This window comes from Canis lupus, chromosome 12 (genome assembly GCF_048164855.1).
Source record: "Canis lupus baileyi chromosome 12, mCanLup2.hap1, whole genome shotgun sequence".
Lineage (NCBI taxonomy): Eukaryota > Metazoa > Chordata > Mammalia > Carnivora > Canidae > Canis > Canis lupus.
In genome coordinates this window covers 49,562,645-49,582,449 of record NC_132849.1, presented here as the reverse complement: position 1 = coordinate 49,582,449, position 19,805 = coordinate 49,562,645, and the positions used below count along the sequence as shown (strand labels likewise).

The 19,805-nt window shown below is 58.5% G+C and overlaps 1 protein-coding gene and 1 long non-coding RNA gene across 3 annotated transcripts; both read left to right on the top strand.

Moving 5' to 3' along the window:
* The first annotated feature begins 7,744 nt into the window (after positions 1–7,744).
* GDF7 (growth differentiation factor 7) lies at positions 7,745–11,792 on the top strand. Its single transcript, XM_072770951.1, has 2 exons — positions 7,745–8,165; positions 10,843–11,792. Exons 1-2 carry the CDS (start codon positions 7,745–7,747, stop codon positions 11,790–11,792), a joined length of 1,371 nt encoding a protein of 456 aa, XP_072627052.1.
* A 15-nt stretch (positions 11,793–11,807) lies between these two features.
* On the top strand, positions 11,808–19,805 carry LOC140601670 (uncharacterized). Of its 2 annotated transcripts, none has more exons than XR_012004677.1 (2): positions 11,808–15,571; positions 18,597–19,805. It is a non-coding gene; the product is annotated as an uncharacterized lncRNA (long non-coding RNA). The 2 variants fall into 2 exon arrangements; XR_012004676.1 differs by having other exon boundaries at positions 11,808–18,385.

The following is a 19,805-nucleotide window of genomic DNA, read 5'->3' as shown; positions in this document are numbered from 1 at the left end:
ATGGATGGATGTTCCGTCCTCTTCCTGTACTCTGTCTACCTGGCATTTGCAGTATCATGTATTGCAGGCATCTTTCGATGCTACCCACTGAAATCTGAGTCTTACAATAGGGGAAGAGCAACCTATGTGAGGGTGTATCATAATTTATTTTATTATGACTCTACTAAAAGCCATTTTGGTGATTTCCAGTTTTCACGATTTCCTCTATTTTAAAAATGCTTGTATATTTGTCTCTGCTTGTGTAAATATACCCATAATGCCTTAAATTCCTACAAATGAGAGTACTGAGTCAAAGCATTTCCTTTTTTAACATGTTGATGCTGTCACATTGCTCTTGGAAAATCTATGAATGACCTTACTTTCCTGACAAGGGTATACAGAATGCCCACCTTTCCACTGCTCACCAAATAGTGGGTTTTATCTTCTGTGGTTTTACTAACCTGAGAAGTAAAGAAAAATTGGCATCTCACTGTTCTTTTAATTTGTCATGATTTGCAGATGGCAAAATCCCAAAGGATTTTGATTTTGTCACCCAAAGTTTTCCTAACTCTCTCAGATTTGTGTCCTCAGGAATCAGGATAAGAATTTGATTAGAGTCCTCCAACTCTTTATCTAACCCAGGAAGCAAGACTGGGAGGAGAGAACCCAGGTGGGGTGTTCCCCTAAATTAAGGTATTATTTAGAGGTGGGTCAGCTACCTAGGCAAGTAGGGAGCACTTGGGGCGTGGTCATGGCCTAGGGCCAAGTTCCCAGTTTTGTAGCCAGCCTCTTCCTCCTCAGGGCAGCCTCAGAGACTGTCTCTTGAAGACAAACCTCACAGATACCTTTGCTACTTTGGGCCAGAAGACCTGAGAGAGGCCACCCAGTGGGTGGGCCATTGATGACAGTGGGCCCCCAGGTCAGCCCCAGAGCGCTCCCACTGCATATCCTGCTGTGGGAACCAGATTTTTTTGGTGCCTATGTCCTCATCCTCGGAGGCAACTGCAAGGTCTCACAGCACAGATTGAGAGACACAACTGGTCCCTCCAACTCTGCTCCTGACCCGTGTCAGCCCCCACCTTCTCAGACGAAGACAGTATGGTCCCCTATTCACTGTGTGTCTAGAACAGAAACTCTGAGCTCCTATCTGACCAAGATTAAAGGACTGGGCATTCCAAATCATTAAATATTCTAAGAGCACCTGTTTTTTAGTCCAAAAGGAATTTTGTTTTTAATCTTATGTGTCCATGAAGGTCTCCAAGAAAATCTCCAGAACATTCAGACCACTGATACTCACAAGATGGCAAGCTGACTGACAGAAGGGAAATGTCTCAAAGACAGTGGCAATACAGAGGGTACTGGATGCGGGTTAGGTTAATTAGCCTTCCAACTGGTTACACTGACACTTGCCCAGAAAGCAATAAAAGCCGTCATGTGTTGAGTCAGGCAGTGCGGTAAGGACTTTACCTACTTAATTCCCTTTACACTTTGGCGAACCATGACAAGTAGGAATCCCTACCTCCATTTAAAGGCGAGGAGATGGAGGACTACAGGTTAATTAAGTCTACCAGGGTCACAAGCTAGTGCACTGCTAAGGTGGTTTGCAAGCCAGGTCTGTATCACGACCCCATACTGTAGTCTCTTTCCTGACCTTAGTGGAGGCCTGCAGTCCTTGTCGTGTGCTCTCCCAGGATACCTTACAGCTCCAGGTCAGCTGGCTCCACTGCCAGGACCCCAGAGCAGGGACTCCTGAGTCTTCCCCTAGACTGGCAGGGTGCTCTGGTCTCCCTGATTCCCAGTGGGCGGGAGCTCTGCCACACTGTGATGCTGTTATAACCAGCGACCAGCAGATGGCAGTGTCCACCAGCCCGTCATCGTCATCATTTGTCCCAAAGGGCAGCAAGGGCTCTGAGAGGTCCCCTGTGGAACTTCCCAGGAAAGAAGCCACCCACTCCTTTCTTCTCTGTCCCCTCCCCTCCCCCACTCAGCAGCCCGGGGGCCCAGGGGGCAGGTCGAGCAGGTGGTCCCGGGCCGGGCTGCAGCCGACCGGTGTGGATGCCAGAGCTGTTGCCGGGTAACCTGGGGAGAGGCAGCCCTGGGTTGAGCATGGGAAATTCCTGGGAGCCTGAGGAAGCCCAGCCCCGGGCAGGGCATCAGACAGGGACGGGGCTGAGCCAGAGCCCTGCTGGAATCTTCCCGCACCTGCAGCCTAGGCAGCCCCAGCCCAGGTCTGTCTGGGGGAGGCCTGCAGTGGAGACCAGCAGCACCCGATGCAGGGGTGGTGGCTCCCTCTCTGCACCGTAGTAACCAGAGAGACTGTCTTCAGGGGCAGAGCCAGGCTCACCCAGGGCCCTGCCTCCTCACCACGAACCCTCTCTCCAGCTCCAAGTAGCAAGGGCCAGAGGCCACGGTGGGTGCAGACCAGGAAGGCTCCTGGCTGGGTCCCTGGCAGTGGGCCCCACCCTCACGTGCTGTCCACCTCTCACACGGGCCCACGGTGGCCATTTGATTGTCCACCTCACTGTGCGTTTGCCAGGAGGGGCTGAGGGACATGCAGCCCAAGGTTAGGGGCTGGGTTTGGATTCTGGTCTGTAGATCCTCAGGAGCACCAACCAGTCACAGCCAGGGGGCATCGTTCTAGCTTCCAAAACACTGCTTGACTGCAGGGACCCAGACAGAACCCTTCTAGAATCCCACTTGGCTGCCACGGGCAGGGTGGAGGCTGAGCCCTCATTGGCCTCACCTACAGGGTGCCCAGGCACAGCTGGGATGAGACTAGTTGAGCAAAAGCGCAGGATCGCAGAAGGGACTGGCCATCCCAGGTGGCTCGCTGCCAAGTAACAGAGCGCAGATCGCTTCCCTTCCCCGAGTCTTGGCTTCTTTGTGGACAATGGAAGCCGCGGAGCTTCCCATGCTCCTGGCATCAGACTTGGAGGCCCTGTGTCTGGTGTGGTAGGTGACACTTGTTCAAGGCTGAGCGGGCTGCAGCTGGGGCCGGGGCAATTTCTGGTGCTTGAAGGTCACTACAAGGTGACTCTAGGGAGCAGAATCCAGGACAACAGCTGACCCTTGAACTACAGAGTTTAAACTGCATGGCTCCACTTCTACGTGGATTTATTTTGATAAATTCAGGACAGAACCATAAATGTGTTTTCTTTTCCTTATGATTTTCTAATAACATTTGTGCTTTTTCTAGCTTATTGTTAGAATACAGCACAGAATACCTGTAATATATAAAGTGTGTGTGATATAAAATTCTACTGTTTATGTTGCCAGCGAGGGGCCTGGTCCAGAGTAGGCCATCAGTAGCTAAGTTTTGAGGGAGTCAAAAGCGATTTTCAGATTTTTGACTGTATGGGGCCAGGGGGTGATGGTGGTGGCACCTAATACCTCCCCCTGCCCTGTTTAAGGGTCAGATGGAACTTCCTAAGTGGCATCAGCCCAGCATGCCAGGCGGGCTCGTGTTCCAGATGCCACGTAGGTTCTGGTCAGTAAAGGTGCCTTTGAGAGGTGTTGTGGCTCTCACAGCTGCAGTGTAATGAACTTGCTCACACTCAGAACTCTCAGAGGGCTGCGTGGGATGGGGCTTCCCATCTCTACAGGTATACAAGTACAGCTTGGGTGGCAATTTGTCGTGATTCAGGTATGGTGCGGAAAATTGGCCCAAATAACTCAAAATGTTCCTTTAGATTCTGGGATTCCATGACCTGAACCAGAGCCCTGGTGCCCTGAGAAAGCAAACAGCTTCTGCAGGGAAGGATGAGCAGCAGAGTACTCTCCAAGGAAAGGGTCTGGAAGTGAGAATGTGGGGCCGTTCCTCCCCACCCCAGTCAATGAACAACCACCCCTCCACCAGGCTGCTTTCATCCCCCCTCCCCACCTTGGAGCCAGTCTGGCCTCTTCTCTCTGAGGGGGTAACAGTGGTTGTTTGGAATTCTGGGGGTTGGGGAGTGGTCAGCAGATTGATGAGGAACAGAAGTTCAAAGTCCCCTGTTTTCTGCATCCCTCTCTGAACTTCCTGCACTGGCCTCAGGGCTGCATCAACAGCTTCTCAGTGACCTCTGGGGCAATGCAGAGGAGAGAGGGAACTCCCTTCAAAAGAAGCATCATGAAGAACACAGCTTCCAGGTCTGCAGGCGGGAGTGCTAGCTCCCTCCTGCCAGGCCTACGGAAGGCTACCTCCCACCCCCCACCCCTCCCCCAAGAGAAAGACTCAAGTAAGCCTGGGCCAGCCTGGCATTGGGAGCCAACCAAGGGCCACTTGCTCACCAGAGGCCTCAGCTTCAAGGAGTCAGGGACTCTGTGACTCCTGGGACTCAGAACTCCTGGTTTCACTTCTCTCCCCCCTGGGATGGCACCATCTTCAGGGTGGACAGATGCTTATTCATAGGCCCCAGAGCCCCCATAAACAAAGGTTAAGTCAAGCCCTGGTTGTGGGCCTGACTCGATAGGCCATCAGATCCATATCATGTAAAATTAGCAGTTGGACCACATGCTCCTGCTAGCCCATCCTGTTCTGAGCTCTGTGGAGCCAGAGGCAGACCCTGCTGGGGGGATGATAGAATGTGTCCCAAGGCAGACGTTTCTAGCTCCTCGCTAGCAGCAGCAGCTGGAAGGAGTCCCCAGGGTGATACTTTCATGCTCTTCACCTGGACCTGACCAGAGAGTTTACTCTCTGCTAAGAATTTTCCAGAGAGATAGAGAGGGAAGGCAGGAGCATCTGCCTATTCGGCAGGGTCAGGGAGGGAACTGCACACCAAGTGCCTCACATGCCTACCTCCCTGTGGGCACCCAAGGCTTGGGCAAACATAGCTGGTGACCCCAGGCTCTGGCACTTACCAGGTGACCCAGCAAAAGGTGCTGAATTTCTTTGTAACTCTACTCTTTGCAACTCTACTTTCTTTGTCTATAAAATGGGAATAATAATACCTACCTCACAGGAGATAGCAGTGGTGGGAAGGAAGTGACATGAGGTATGGTAAGCAGCCAGCATGATGCCCAGCATTCAGAGAAGGAAGGGTTACTGTCAGGGTTTCAGGGGAAAGAGAGGGAGCCAGACAGGGCCAAGTGTCCCTGGGCCTCCCTCCTCTCTGGGGCTCAGCTCTGCTGTGTCCTCTGCTGATCCAAAAGCCCCCACAGCTCTGTGCGTTGCTGACTCAGCAACCCAGAGAAGGCTACTGGCAGTAAGTACTTACTGGAAAGAAGGAATGAATGGGGGGGGGGTGGATAAATGAGGAACGAATGATTACCTCATAGTACAGACAAGAAACGCAGGTGAGAGTGGTTAAGTCCTGGCTAGAGCGCAAACAGCTGGCGGGCAGTCTTTTCCAGAGCCTTTTGGTGCCTATGAATCGCTTCTCTCTGGGCATCATCACCCGTGTCCAGGAGGGCACAGGGCAGGTGGGGTGAGGAGCAAGGCTACTGAGCCTCATCTGTGCCAGACTGTTACCCTGGCCGCACCCAAACTCCCTGAGGCGAGAATCCTCTCATTCTACAGATGAGGAAATCTGGTCTCAAAGAAGCTCCGTGGCCCATTCCCATTGGGGCAGCAAGAATGCAGGGGTTCCAACCCAATACTAACTCCTAAGGCCCAAGGCAGCTGTGCGGCAGGGGGATCCTATAATCCACACGTTTACTTGGCACAGGTGAGGCCACACCTGTGCCAGCACCTTTCCATTCTCTCCTTGCTGTTAAGAGGTCAAAACAAGGACTAGAACTTGCTCTGCTGACCTCAGCCCGAGGTTCTAGGGTGTTTGTACAAATCAGAATCAGTTGATTTGTACAAACATCCAGCAATGGTTCACCTGTGGCTGCAGGGGGGAAGGCGGTGAGAAAGACAGCAGGGTGGCAGCACTGGCCTAGGCCTAGCGCCCTCTGGCTGAGCCGGAGGGAGCCTGAGCAGCGTCTCTAGGGTGAGGCTCTGTCAGCTTGCTCAGGTTTCCGCGGGGTGCTTTGGACCAGCACCACCCAGAGAGGGAGAGCTGTGGCCAGGGGCCTGTGCCTGGCACCCCGTCCTCAGTCCCCACAGCTGGGCGGGTTAATGCAGCCCCTGTCACCCAGCTCCCGCTGCCCTTCTCAACCACACCGTCCCACGCTAATCTCCGGTCTTTCTCTGGCCCACCAGATGGGCCTGGGGTCCGGGCAGGGTGGGGGGCGGGTGGCCCCCCAGACCTCTCCTCCTGCCCCCACGTGTCCCCGGCCGTGATGAGGGGACCAAAGTGCCAAGATGAGCAGCCCTCGCGTCTCCGCGGTGGCCGGCACGGTGACGAGTGAGGAGCACGCTTGGGACCAAGCAGCTGGGGCAGGGGAACTCCGAGCCCGGCCGGAGTCGGCCTGGGAGCATCCTGGGCGGGGGCCTCTTCCGAGGGCCAATGTGGCACAACCCAGAGAGACTCGGGGCTCGCTCGGCCTTGGGTGCCGTGGCGTCGTGTTGGCGCTGGTCACTCACTCAGAGTGCCCGTGACGCACAGACCCCGTCTAGATGTCAAGTTCGGTAGCAAATCGAATTTTAAGGGATAACGCATCTGCGCTGCTTCGAGGGTCCGCTGGGCTCAGGCGCTCCGTCTGCCTCCCGGGACCTCGTCCTTCGGCGGGACGCGCGGCGTCGGTGGGGGCTGCGGTGGAGCTGAACCGACCGGTCCCTGCCGCCGCCGCCCTCCCTCCCGCAGCGAGTGCGCTGGGCGCGCCGCCACCCGCCACCCGCCACCCGCCACCCGCAACCCCGGCCCGGGACTAGGGCGGCGCCACCCGCGGGCTCTCCGCCGCCCGCCCGCCCGGCCTCCCGGCTTCTGGCCGCGCCCCAACATACCAGGTAGCCCGCAGCCGCTGGCCGGCCCCCTGGAAGGCTGCGAGGGTCGTCACTTGCGACGCACGGATGAACTCGCTGCCGAGCACGTCCTCCCATCACCCCGGGCTGCCTCCGTAATTCCTGCGCTCCTTTGAGGTCTTGGCTCCGGCTTAAGCTCCCCTTCTCCGCCCGGACCTTTGCTTTCCGACTGTCGGCCGACGTCCGTCTGTCTTTCCGGCCGGCCCTTCCAGCCACGAGCCCTCGCTCTTCCCCACGGGTCCGCGCCCTGCTCCGGCCGCGCGCTCCGGTGCTTGGAGGCTGGGGCGGGCTGCGCAACCGTCGAGCCGGCGAGGGCAGGCGCGCCTTTGTGGGAGCCCCGCGCGCCGTGTGGCCTCCGCGCGCCCTCGGCCTCGCCGTGCGCCCCGGGCCCCGAGGTCCCGGCCCCCGCCTCCGGAGCCCCGGGCGCTCGCGGAACCGGGCGCGGCTGCTGCTCCTCGGCAGGGGAGCGGGGACCGAGCGGGGCGGTACGCGCGGCGCCTCGGAGCGGCCGCTCTGGAGGGCGCGTGGGGCTGGGGCGCGGCGGGGGCGGCGGGGGCGGCGGGGGCGGCGGGGGCGCCCCGCCGTGGGGAAGGGAGGCGGGGCCCGCTTCGCGGCGGGAGCCCCGGCGGGTCCGCGGGCGGGCGAGAGTGCGGGCCCCGCGCCCGGGCGCGGGGAGGAGGCTCCGGGCCCGACTCCGCGTCAGGCCCGAGCGGGGGGCGGGGGGCGGGGGGCGCGGGGCGCGGTGCTGCGGCTCCAGCGTTCAGCAGGGGGCGCTGCTCGGGGCGCTGGGCGGGGGTGGGGGAGGGGGCGGGAGGGGGCCGCGACTGGCTGCGCACGCTTCCCCCGTTATTAAACACTATGTTCAAAAGGCGCCGGGGGACTTCCCGGAGCCACGGAGCCCGCGCCGCCCGCCCGCCCGCCCGCCGGCCCACGGAGCCCATGGACCTGAGCGCGGCCGCCGCGCTGTGCCTCTGGCTGCTGAGCGCCTGCCGGCCCCGCGACGGGCTCGGGCTCGAAGCGGCCGCCGTGCTGCGAGCGGCGGGGGCAGGGCGGGCCGGGGGGCCGGGGGGCGGCGGCGGCGGCGGCGGCGGGCGGGCCCTCGCCCCGGCTGCGGGCGTCTCCGCTGCCCCGGCCGCCGCGGCTCCCGGAGCCCGCGCTGCGCGGAGGGCCGCCGGCTCCGGCTCCGGCTCCGGCTCCGGCTTCGGGAACGGCTCGGTGGTGCCGCACCAGTTCATGATGTCGCTTTACCGGAACCTGGCCGGGAGGGCTCCGGCCGGCGGGGCCGCCGCCTCCACCTCGGGCTCCGGCCGCCGCGGCCGCGCGGACACGATCACCGGCTTCGCAGACCAGGCGAACCAAGGTACTCGCGCCTCCTCTGCGCCCGTCCGTCCCGTCCGCTCCTGGGCTGCGGCCACCGCCGGAGCCGAGCCCCCCGCTCCAGACCCTTCGGGGCGCGGCCCCCCACGTCCCAGCCTCGGGGGGAGAAACTCCGCCGAGGCCCACGCACCCCAAAGGGCTGAGCCGGGGCCCTCCGCCGGATCGTCCTGGCCCTGCCGGCCGGCCGGGTCCCCTCGAGGAGGCAGGATCCGAAGCACGAAGGGGCCCGGGCCGAGAGGGACTGCGCCGTGACGGTGGTGGTGGCAGCGGCTGTTGCGCTGCAGCAAACTCTGCAGCTTCTAGCTCCTGGGGGGCTGGGGGGGGGCGCGCACAAACTGGGGGAAACTCAGGGGAATGAGAGAAAGAGGCAGGCTGCAATAAACGGCCCCTGGAGAGGCTGGTGGCATCACCAGGTACTCGCAGGTCCCCTCTCGGCAGGCTGTGTCAGGGTGGAGGTGTATGGCTGTGGGTGCCCCTGCCCTGTGCTGGGCCCCTGGGACAGCCAGAGGTGGAGGACTCCAGTCGTGGGAGGTGGGGAGGATGGTCGGTGAGACCCTGCCGGAATGCAGGCCCGGTTGGGACAAGCACCCCACCTTACTCTGTCCAGGGTCCTTCAAAGGTAGGGTAGGACGTGGGTATGACTGTGGCGGTTGCCGTGTGTCATCTGGATTTTATTAATCCCTATTGAAGTCATTAAAGCAGACAGATAGGGAAAATTCAACTAATTTCAGGCGGAAATGCAAGTAATGTTGGCCTTAATTCTATCCAGCCAGAGACCCAGCATGGAAGGCAGGAGGGAAAGAAAGGGGAATAGGGCTGGAAAGGAAGCGGCAGGCTGGCTGAGCCTGGGAGAGTCTCTTGCTGTACACCCCAGACTCTGGCCCGGGAAAGCAGGTAGCAGTGGTGCAATGACGAAATCACCCACCTCCTCCTACACACGCACCATGCCTACACACAGACTGCTTTATTTTGGGTGCCGGGACCTCCTGGGCCCAGATGGCCCTATAGTTCAGTGGGAACCATCAAGCATTCTCTGAAGGCCTGGTATGCTCCCTGGATTGGATGCTGAGTACTCCTACAAAGCCTGGGTGCTAGTGTCCAGGGCCCCTGCGAAGGTTCCAGCCTTGAGGCTGCTGCGTGTGCCCCCAGGATAGAGGGGAGGTGGGTGTGCAGGATGCCAGCTGCTTTCTTAAGTAGACTTAGGCCTACCATTAGCCTCAGCCTGAACTAAATCTTTTCTTGTGGAGCTCTGCTTGGCTGGCAAGGCTCTGAGGGCACTTCTCTTCTTCCCTCTGTAAGGAGAGGATGCAGTGGCAGCACTCTGGCCCGGGCAGATGCTGCAGAGGCAGCTCAGAAAAAAATGCTCGGGGGAGCCCAGAGGGAAAGCAGTGGCAGGGGGGAGGAAGCACTTGCCCGGCACTCGGAGCCTCCCTCCCTCTCCACTCTGAGCTTCAACTTGGAGCAGGGTTACTTGAGGTCCCCAGAAGCCACTGGCAGAGCCCAGACTTTGGACCTCAGGACGTGAGGGCCTGGCGGCAGTGGTGGGCGAGCAGATCTTCAGTGGCGGGGGCAGCGTGCACAGTCTCTCCGACTTTGGGGCAAAGCGAAACCATATGACCCTCTTCAAAGGGAGCTCCTTATCTGCTGCTCTCGGTGGAATTTCAACCGTTTTTTCCCTCCCTAAGCCCAAAAAGAAAAAAAAAAAGTGCCCACGACCAGAAATAAAACCCCCTAACTCTGAGAGGTAAGTCATGACGGAGGGAAAGAGTGTATCTGCGAAGGGATCGGCGGGTCCTGGAGGCGAGCCCTCCTTGAGACGCTGCCCTCACTGCAGCAAGGAAGGCAGCCCGGGCTGCCCCAAACCCTCCGGAGAAGGTTCCTTGCGCTCCTCTGCCGCCTTCCCACCTCCATCGGAGGTCGCAGAAAGTCGGGAGAAGCTGAGCTAGGGGCTTCCCACCGCGGCCAGCAGCGCTCGCCGCTAGGAGCCCTTGGGCCGAGCCGGGCGCCTCCCGCCTGGGCCTTAGCTCGCCTGCAGCGTAGCCGGGAGGCTGGATGCCCCCGAGGGTCGGCGGCGCGGCTGACGCGTCCCCCCTGGACGACTGGCACGCAGGGCCCCAGCTGCAGGGCAGGCAGGTCGTGGCGGGCAGGAGGGTCCAGGCGGAGCCGGGGCAGAGGCAGCCCAAGCTGCAGAGTTTTCAGGGGACGTGAATGGTCCGTTTCGCCCAGCCGGGCCTCCGCGGCCGTCCCGGGGCCTGCGCTGGGCGGCAGTGAGCAGTCCCGGCACAGCGCGGGGCCTCCGCGGGCCTCCGGACCCTGGACGGGGCGCAGGGCTTCTGAGGGGCCCCCCGGGCCTTCTGTCCGCCCGCAAGTCTGCCTTGGGGTCCGGGCCCCGCGAGCCCGAGGCTCTGCGTCAGGCAGCGGCGGCCGTCGTGGCCCCGGGCGGCGGTAAGTGGGTGCCGCGGGTCGTCGCGGGGGCAGCGCGGTGGCGGGCGGCACGGGACGGGACGGAAGCCCCGGGCGGGGGTCGGGCGGGGGTCGGGGCGGCCGTCGAACCGCCTAACGGGCGGGGCTCGCTGCAGCTGGGAGGCCCCGCGGCCGGGGTGCGGGGTGGCTCTCGGCCCTCACCGCGCCCTTTCTCTGTCTCTGCCCGACTCCTGCAGACGACCCGCCCGCCGAGACCGGCCAGAGCTTCCTGTTCGACGTGTCCAGCCTCCCCGACGCCGACGAGGTGGTGGCAGCCGAGCTGCGCGTGCTGCGCCACGAGTCGCCCGGGCCGGGTGCCGGCCGCGCCGCCGCCCCGCCGCTGCTGCTGCTGTCCACCTGCCCCCGCGCCGCCCGGGCGCCGCGCCTGCTGCACTCGCGGGCCGCCCCGCCCCTGGCCCGCGCGCGCTGGGAGGTGTTCGACGTGGCCGACGCCGTGCGCCGCCACCGCCGGGAGCCGCGCGCCGCCCGCGCCTTCTGCCTGCGGCTGCGCTCGGTGGCCGGGCCGTCGCGGGAGCCGCTGGCGCTGCGGGGGCTGGGCTTCGGCTCGCGGGGCGCGCGCGGCGCGGGGGCCGAGGAGCGCGCTCTGCTCGTCGTGTCCTCCCGCGCGCACAGGAAGGGGAGCCTGTTCCGGGAGGCCCGCGCGCTCGGGGCCGCGCTGGCCGCGGAGCCGCCGCCCGACCCGGGACCCGGCCCCCGGTCGCCCGCGGCGGTCACCGGGGGGCGCAGGCGGCGGCGGACGGCGCTGGCCGGGGCGCGGCCGGCGCAGGGCGGCGGCGGGGGCGCGGGCCGGGGCCACGGGCGCAGGGGCCGGAGCCGCTGCAGCCGCAGGCCTCTGCACGTGGACTTCAAGGAGCTGGGCTGGGACGACTGGATCATCGCGCCGCTGGACTACGAGGCGTACCACTGCGAGGGCGTCTGCGACTTCCCGCTGCGCTCGCACCTGGAGCCCACGAACCACGCCATCATCCAGACGCTGCTCAACTCCATGGCGCCCGACGCGGCGCCGGCCTCCTGCTGCGTGCCCGCGCGCCTCAGCCCCATCAGCATCCTCTACATCGACGCGGCCAACAACGTGGTCTACAAGCAGTACGAGGACATGGTGGTGGAGGCGTGCGGCTGCAGGTAGCCTGCGGGCCCGGCCCGGCCCGGCCAGGGAAGGGGCAGCCGCGCCGCCCCCGGGACCCCCCTGCCCCCGCCCCCCCGAAGAGCGTGGGTGCGCGTCGGACTCTGGCCCCGAACCGGCCCCGTGGAGGGAGAGCGCGCGTTCACACTCACACCCACACACTCACGCGCACCTTTCCCGTGGGCAGCAGCCTGCGTGCGAACAGGAGATGACCCGACCTCCCCGAACGAACGAACGAACGTGTACTCCGCAAACACTCCGTCGCACCTCCCACCACCCCCTTTTGGAGAGAGAGGATGGTGGGTGTGTTAAGGTTGCAATGACAGGCACCAAGTCCGGTAGAAACGGGTTAGGGAATTGGGGGTTCCAGAATGGGTGAATTAATGGGGGTAGTGGAGTGACTCTTAGCCCACCCTGTTTTTCCTTGTGGCTGAGTGTGGGGGAACGCCAGGCTGGGTGGCTCAGTGCCCGCTGTTGCGCCCCGGTGTTGACCGGTAGAAAGGCTCTCTCCTGCCCTTTCTGAAGATTTGCGTTGCGTGGCGGCCGTTTACTCCGGGAAGGAACCGCTGCAAAAGGCGTGTTTATTCTTTAATTTTAAAAATCTAACGTGCCCCTTCGGTTTTGAAAGGGAACATTTGTCCGAAAGAATGCATGGTGGAACTACCCAGATCTCTGCAAGGGTCAGCACTACCCTTTTAAAAAACGTCAGTTATAATTAGGAATGATCTAGAATGTGGGGGGGGGGATGTTTTTCTTCCGAGGGGGAAGTGAAATGGTGGAGAGGCTATAAACCGCCAGTCTGGTCTGATATGGACTTGGGGGTGGGGTGGCATGGGCCAAGTTCTGAAACTTCAGGGCTGGGCAGCTCACGGTGGCAGCGATGCCTTGGGGGTGCTGAGGGGGAGGCTTAGTGCAGTGGCTGGGAATGGGGAAAGGCCGACCGCTATGCCTTTTCCTAGAGACCCGCCAGGAGGTTTTGCTAAGGAGCTGAGAAAGAGGCTCCTAGGGCTTTGAAAGAGGCAGGGAGGCGTCCCGGGGCGGGCTTCTGCAGAAGTCTCAGGCTCCTCTGCCAGGTAGGCGCAACCCTCTCCAAATGGTGTGCTCGCAATGTGCCAACATGTGCTTGTGCTTAGCTATCAAGTCTGTGTTGGCTTTTACACGCTCTCACTGTGTTGTTGCTGTAGGTTTTGGCAGTGTGATAGTAACGGGAAGTGAAGCTACACAAAAGTGCTTTTGTGAGATTTCAGCTCCCCGCGAACCCAGTGGTTCAAGGCAGGAGGAAGCCCCTCACCGCCCCTCCCTTCTGCAATGTAGAGGGGCTTTTGCAGCTTGGCTGCTGTGGCCCCTTCAGAAGGGCAGGGCCTCGGTGGGGAGTGGGGTGGGGGGCAGAAGGGGAAGCCTCTCCTCCAGTCCCGTCTTTGTCTTGTTGATGGTAGGACTGCCTGCCCCGGTAAAGGGAAGCTGGAACACCCATCCTACATTGTTTTATTTGGTTCATTTCTGCCTGGGAGTGCTTTGTGGCCTTGCGTAAATGGTGGAGGGAGGAGAGGAGGAGGAGAGGAGAGGAGAAGCGACGTGGACTCCACCTGTCTGGGGCTTCTTTGAAAACCCCTGCCGCCTCCCTGGGTATTCTTTAAGGTCATGCTGGGCTTTCTCCTTCGGGGTTCCTGAGAAAGGCATCCATTCCATGCTTCTTGTCTTGGATGCTAAGGTCCAGATTTGAATTCTCAGTGATTAAATATTCCAGAGAGAGGAATACTAAGGATTTAGATACAGCGAATTTACTTAAGGGCCCCACCTGAATCTGTTTTATCCCGTAAAATTTCCCCCAAAGGAAAAGAAAATGCACTTATAATATGAATTTATATGCTGTGGCTATGTGAGTAGCTATAAATAATCAGAAAATGCAAGTCTCTTTAGGTTAAAACTCACAAACAAAATTCCCAAAGTGGCAGCTATGGTACACTTCCTCTCAATTTCAGTGACCCGTGGCCCCCTTAGGTTTATGGATTTGGCCAGAGAAGCTTCACTTTTCCAAGTAGTTTTTAATAATTGCACGGTGATTGCTCTGTCATTAATGAAGAATAAAAAAATGACACTAAAATATGAGAGGTTGTGGTATTTGAAGTTTTAGAAAGGGAGTTAATGAAACACTAGCTATCACTCTGCAGAAATTCTAGGTTATTTAATATCTTGGACAAAAGGAAACATTTTGATTCTTTTTTAGTGACTAGGAGAAACAATGTTTTGAGAAGAGATGTTTTGATTTAGCCTGAGCTTTTCGTGGCAGGGAAAAAAATGTCCATTTTCTCAGTTTTTTCCAGATGACCTCCTTTCTACCAAGATGTGTTGTAAGTGATGGAGGAAGTAGGCATCTTCCTGTATCTGGAGGTGCAGGCTGCATCCGGGGAGGGGGCTGGTCCTTGGGCAGTGGCAGCTCCTTCGATGCTCTCATGCTCTCGGATACCCTCAGTGTGTTCTTGTTTACGGAGTGGCAATGTCTCCAGGATAGTTCAGGAGCTGTACGTAACCACCAGGGACCACCCGTGCCTGCTATAACTCAACTCAGGCCTCTGGCATCTCAGAGTTAAAAATAGGTGAATGGAGAAGATGTGTCACACTTTGTGAAAATGACAGCAAAGGGCCCCACCACATGTCGAGGCAGACATGTCTTTGCTGCTATGATGTGGTTGGATGAGCTTTGCCAGGATTTGGAGGAGGATTCTGCTAGCGCAGTGGTAGTGGCCTGTACTGTCTGTCTTCTAGGCAGTGGGGTGCAGGGCCAAATCACTCAGCTGGAAGCCCCGGTCCCCACCCGTTGGGAGAGCTGGCTGCTGGCAAGTAGGGATAAAGTGTGACGGCACTGTGGGTGAAGGCAGTGCCCCCTCTCCAACTCAGACTCTCTTGGGTCTGGGGCCACCAGAATATTCCTCCTCCAGTACAGTGAATTTTACATTTTGTTCGGGAGACACGCGCACTTCTAGTTGAGGCCTTTTGAACCACTCCTTCGTGCTAGAGAATAGGATGTCGTCCCTGCTTGGGGAGCATGGGGCAGGCCAGCTGGTGCCCAAGGGGGTCGGTACTGGGTCTGCTAAACATGAAGACCGTCTAGTTCTGCTGCCTAGACACAGCAGAAGCCAGACTTCTGTATTAAGGGAGACATTTCCACTGGCAGACGGCTGTGTCCAGCGATGCCCAGACGCTCACCTGGTTGAAATCTGGTTTTCTGAGCAGCAGCCTTGGGTCCTCCTGAGAGGGTGGCAGGCTCTGTTGTCTTAGCTCATGGTCTGTCCATTCATCATGTACGTCCTAGGCTTCATCCTAGTGTGCTCACATCTTACTACCAGAGTGGCATGGGAAAAAGAAGAGCTGTGGATTGTGTGATGTCGAGTCAAACCTAGCAAAGCTAGTGCAGTGACTGCTCCTGGGACAGTCTCCTGGAGGTGTCCGCAGGAGTGGGGACCCCGCTGTCAGTGTGGAAGGGAGTAGGGACCACCCTGTGGATGTAACAGAGCGTAACTCAAATCTAAGAAGTCATTTATCCTGCTTGTGATTTTTTATTTAAACTCATGGCAGAAAATAATCCAGGACTGTGGACTGATTGTCTTCTTAAAGCAGGGAGCAAAACTGAATTCTTCCCAAGAGGACTTGGTGCACATTAAAAGGCAGACTCTTCTCTTGCTTGAATCTAGTCTTTGGAACAGCCCGTGAGAAGAAGAGCAAACACTACTGCTGTCTCTGGGACAGATGTCATTGGGGCCTCGCCAGTCTCCTGAGAGCAGGTTGGTGGGGTCACAGAAGCCTCCCCCGGCCCAGAAAGCAGGGCCTTTTCAGTGGGTCTGGGCCAGGAGCCCTCAGACAGGTGCAGCATCGAGGGTCTGGGAGGCAGCCATCTGTCAGAGGCAGGGAAGGACCTCCGTTGTTCCCCTGAGGTGTCTGGATTGGGAAGGAAAGAGAGGCAGCTGACAAGAGCGCCCCAGAGTTGAGAGATGTGGGGAGTAGGATAGGAGAGAACTGGAGCCCTCTGAGGTGTGTCTGGGCAGCGCTGGTGTGTCTGCAGACTTCTGTGTACCCGGGAGTGAACTGCCCCCTGCTGTCGCCTGCTGTCTGCCTGCTGTGAGGTCACCTGGGTGCTGGAGCTCCGAAAGGTGCCTCCTGAGAGGTCTGGGACGGTTGTGGGCAGCCACCTCCCTACCCGGAGCTTCTACTTCTGCCCCTGTAAAAGGAGCAGCTCTCCAGTCCCCTGGTTCTAGGATTCTAGATGGTCCAAAAGTCCATTAACAGAGTTTAAAGGCAGAGGAGCTGTGACTGTTCCTGGAAAGGCCCCCCGCCCCCCAATCCCAGAGCCACTTCTCACAAGTATCACAGCTCTTGCCTGTGTCTATGTGTGTGTGTGTGTGTGTGTGTGCGTGCGCGCATGTGTGCACGTGTGTCCATTACAATCCTAGAGTCTGTTGGTGCCCTATGGATGTGGCTTTGATTTCCAGCTGGGTCAAGGCAGGTGCAGGGGAGACCAGGATCTCAGGGGTAGGGCTCAGCTCACCAAAGCCACAAGCTTTCCTATGTTCTGGGTGAGGGGCACTACCAACCCAGCTGGAGATCTGTCCCCCCCACCCCCACCCCACTCCGCCACACACACCCAGGGGCAGGTGGAGCCACACCTGCTGAGATTGTCCTGTGACCAGATTCTGGGAAGGCTGCCGCCTGCTGCTGGGGCCTCTGTGGGAACGGCAGAAGAAAGCAAGCCTGGGCCTTGCTGGCAGCCCAGCAGGGACCTGGGACTGTCCCAGAGTCCCTGGACAAGGCAAGCAAGCCTGTGCAGGGTGAAGTGCTGGGCCAGGTCCCCACAGGCCCCCACCCCCTCCTCGCTGCCATGCCCATGTCTGGTCCAGCTTGCTGGAGGAGTGACCCAGCGGCAGGCACCTACAGAGCTGCTCTCTTCCTTTTTGTGGCCTGAAAAATGGTGGTAGAGTTTAACAGTGAGAGACAAGGAGGAGTCAAAAGAGGTAACTTATAATTTTTCAGGCAGCTCTGCCTTTTGTGCCTGGAGCTTCTGGCCACTTGGGCTAGAGCAAGCTTCTTCCTCCTTTTGTTGCCATTTCTGGACTTTAGCTTGTTAAATAGTTAAATCCCGACGGGACTCAAGGTGAGAGAAACCTGTTCTGGTCAGGAAGGCCACACTTCCCTTAAGTGGAGTCACCTGCCTGGAGGCAGCTGCAGGAAGAGGGTTGGAAGCTGGCTTAGGAAGTCAATGGGGGTGACTGAGGGCTTGACATTTGCTGTGTGGGCTCTGATGATTGGTTCAGGGATACTCTCTGCTCATGATGTGTGCACACCCAGCTCCACCAGAGCTTGGCTTCTTCCCACCCACCCTCAAACTGCCGGCACCAGGCCCGTGCTTGAGGCCGGCCTGGGACTTGGCCATTGGCCTTCTGACTGGGCAGCGTTTGGGTTGGCGCTTCACAGTGACTGCCACACTTTCGGCCGAGGAACCTGGGGAAAGGTGGAGTCGGAGTGTCAGCGAGGTCACTGAAAAACTGGTCTGCATTTCGAGTTTGTGCTTAGAGTTCTTGGAAAGTACAGCACGCCCTCCGACCGGCCCGCCTGGGGGGATTTGGTCCGCTTGCTCCTGCCTTCGTACACCTCCAGGGAGCAGTCCTGCAGGCCCCTCTGGCATCTGTGTGTGGGAGTGTATGTGTCTGGGCTGCAAAGGACAGGGCTGGTTTCCCTCACCCGCATCCCCCTACAACGGCAAGAGGGCTGCAGTGTGCATGGACGCTTCTGCAAAGAGGTGTTTCTGAGTCTGCTGGCAGGACAGCTTGGCGTGCTGGTCTATGAAGCACTTCCTTCCGCTTGGTTAGAAACCCTTCATTCCAGACAGGGCCACCTTGTTCTAAGTCAGTGATAGGAAGCTGAAACAAGTTGTTTAGAAAAACCAGGAAAAGCTTCTGATGGTCGCGTCTCAGGCACCTTTCAGCCTGGTAGTCCAGACCTTCCAGGCTGTGGCCGGCTGCTTGGTTTCTGCATTTCTGTGTTACAATCTTTTGAGCTGTTGGCGACTAGGAGTGCGGTGTGGAGGCAGCTGGAGATTTGGCCAGGCACGAGGCAGGAGGTGGGTCAGCGCTGTCTTCTTTGCAAAAATTGTCTCTGCACTGCTCCATCTGACCGGCAGTGGCAGCGACCACACCCAGCTGCTGCATCTAGAGATGGGGTGGTGGGGGTGAGATGCCTGTTCTGAGCCTCCACCCTGCTCGGACACTTGGCTGCAAGAATCTAGAACCTTGTCTGAACCTCCTGGTGCTGAGGTGTGCCTCTGTTTGACAGAAACCAGATCCCTTGCAAGGCTCAGGGGTCCTGCTGAGCTGGAGGTAAACACAAAGCAAGCGGAGGCAGGCGCTGGCTTCAGTGCCCCTGAGCACCCTGCCTGGTGCCGCTGCAAGGTGGGAGGGGGCGTGGTAGCTCGGTGCACCTGCACCTGCACACTTGGCCGCTGTTTGACGCACTTGCACAGCTTCCTGACCAGCCTGGCCTCCCTCAGACCTAGCGCCTGGGCAGCCCTAGCCTGCCTGGACTCCTCAGTGGAGTGAGTCTGAAAAGTAAGTCCGACAACGTGCACGGGAAGCCTTTCTTGGCCTGTGAGTGTATCTCCGAGCGTGGGAAGGTTGCTGAGGGCAGGAAAAGACGCACACGTCTGAGGTTTCCCCGGGGGGCTCGGGACAGCAGCAGCTTGGCTTGAGGTGAGCAGGCTTGTGGTTGGAGGACGGGGTGCCCCTGCAAGCAGGGCTTATTTTTCTTTGCAATTTATAGTTCCGGATCAGGGCCCGTCAGAGTCAGAAGAAAGCCAGCCATTCAGCATTCTGTTTAGAAAATGATGATACATGTTCAGGGAGAAAGCAAGAATGTATTTTCTGGCCGGGAGATACTCGAGTGTTCCAAGCCAGGAACAGAGACTCTGGAAAGCAGAGTTTCTCTGGCTTTCTCCACCTCCGATAAATCACGGATGGCGAACATCAGCTTCCTTACAGTAATTGCCGTTTTCCTGTTGTTGTTTGGGGTTTTCTGTTTTGTTTTTTTGTATTCCACTTTTTACCGTAGTGCAAACAGCTTCTGTGTTTCCTGTGACAAAGAATCCTGAGTCCCCTTAGGTCTCTCAGCTGGAAGTATTTCGCCCCAAATGAGAAGTTAATGCATTTTTTTTTTTTTTTACAAGGATTTGTATGCTGAGTGTAACTTGCTGTTCAGCAGTTGAGAATAGGGGATTCTGAAAAGTTTGGAAAAAAAGAATTTTAAATAGATATCAAGAGGTTCCTGCAGAACTCCCGCACCAGCCTCTGGCACACCTCTGTTTAAGCAGGCTCTTGGTGGGCAGCAGCTTCTGACATGACGGGCGCCCTGCCTCCGAGCGAGCACCCTGACTCTGCTGCCAATACCGTGATTCTAAGGATATGAGCGAAACTCAGAATTACAGTAATGCCATCACAGCTCAATACGTACCATTCCCTCGGCAGCTGAAGACAGAATGTATTATTTCGGGGGGCTCAAATCCCTTTCATTTCACAGCCATACCCACTATTTCTCAGCTTGGCTTGGGAGTCAGATGGGAAAAGTGGTGAGAATTTTAAGCTCATTGAATGCAAGCTGAGATCGCCTTCATCGGCAGTCGTCCAGCTCTGGTTTGGCCAGAGCAGAGCTCCGAGGCTTGGAGGCTGGAGAGCGGGCCGCCTCCCTGCTGCTCTGCTGGGCCGCTGGGGCAGCACGAGCTGATGTTGTGAGTGCTGCTCATGCCCAGACCAGCTGGCAGGGAGCTTTTCCAGGCCAGGTACAAACCCACTGTGTATATGTATTCTCAAGTTTAAATAGATTGTACATACTGGAATGTAAATGAACTGTAAAACAGCAATCTCTATTTTTCTTGACAGTTATATAGCAGTATATATTTGTTAAACAGGCTCGTATGCTCTTCATTAGCCCTTTTAAAATGTTGTACAGATAAATTGATTAAATATTTTATTGATA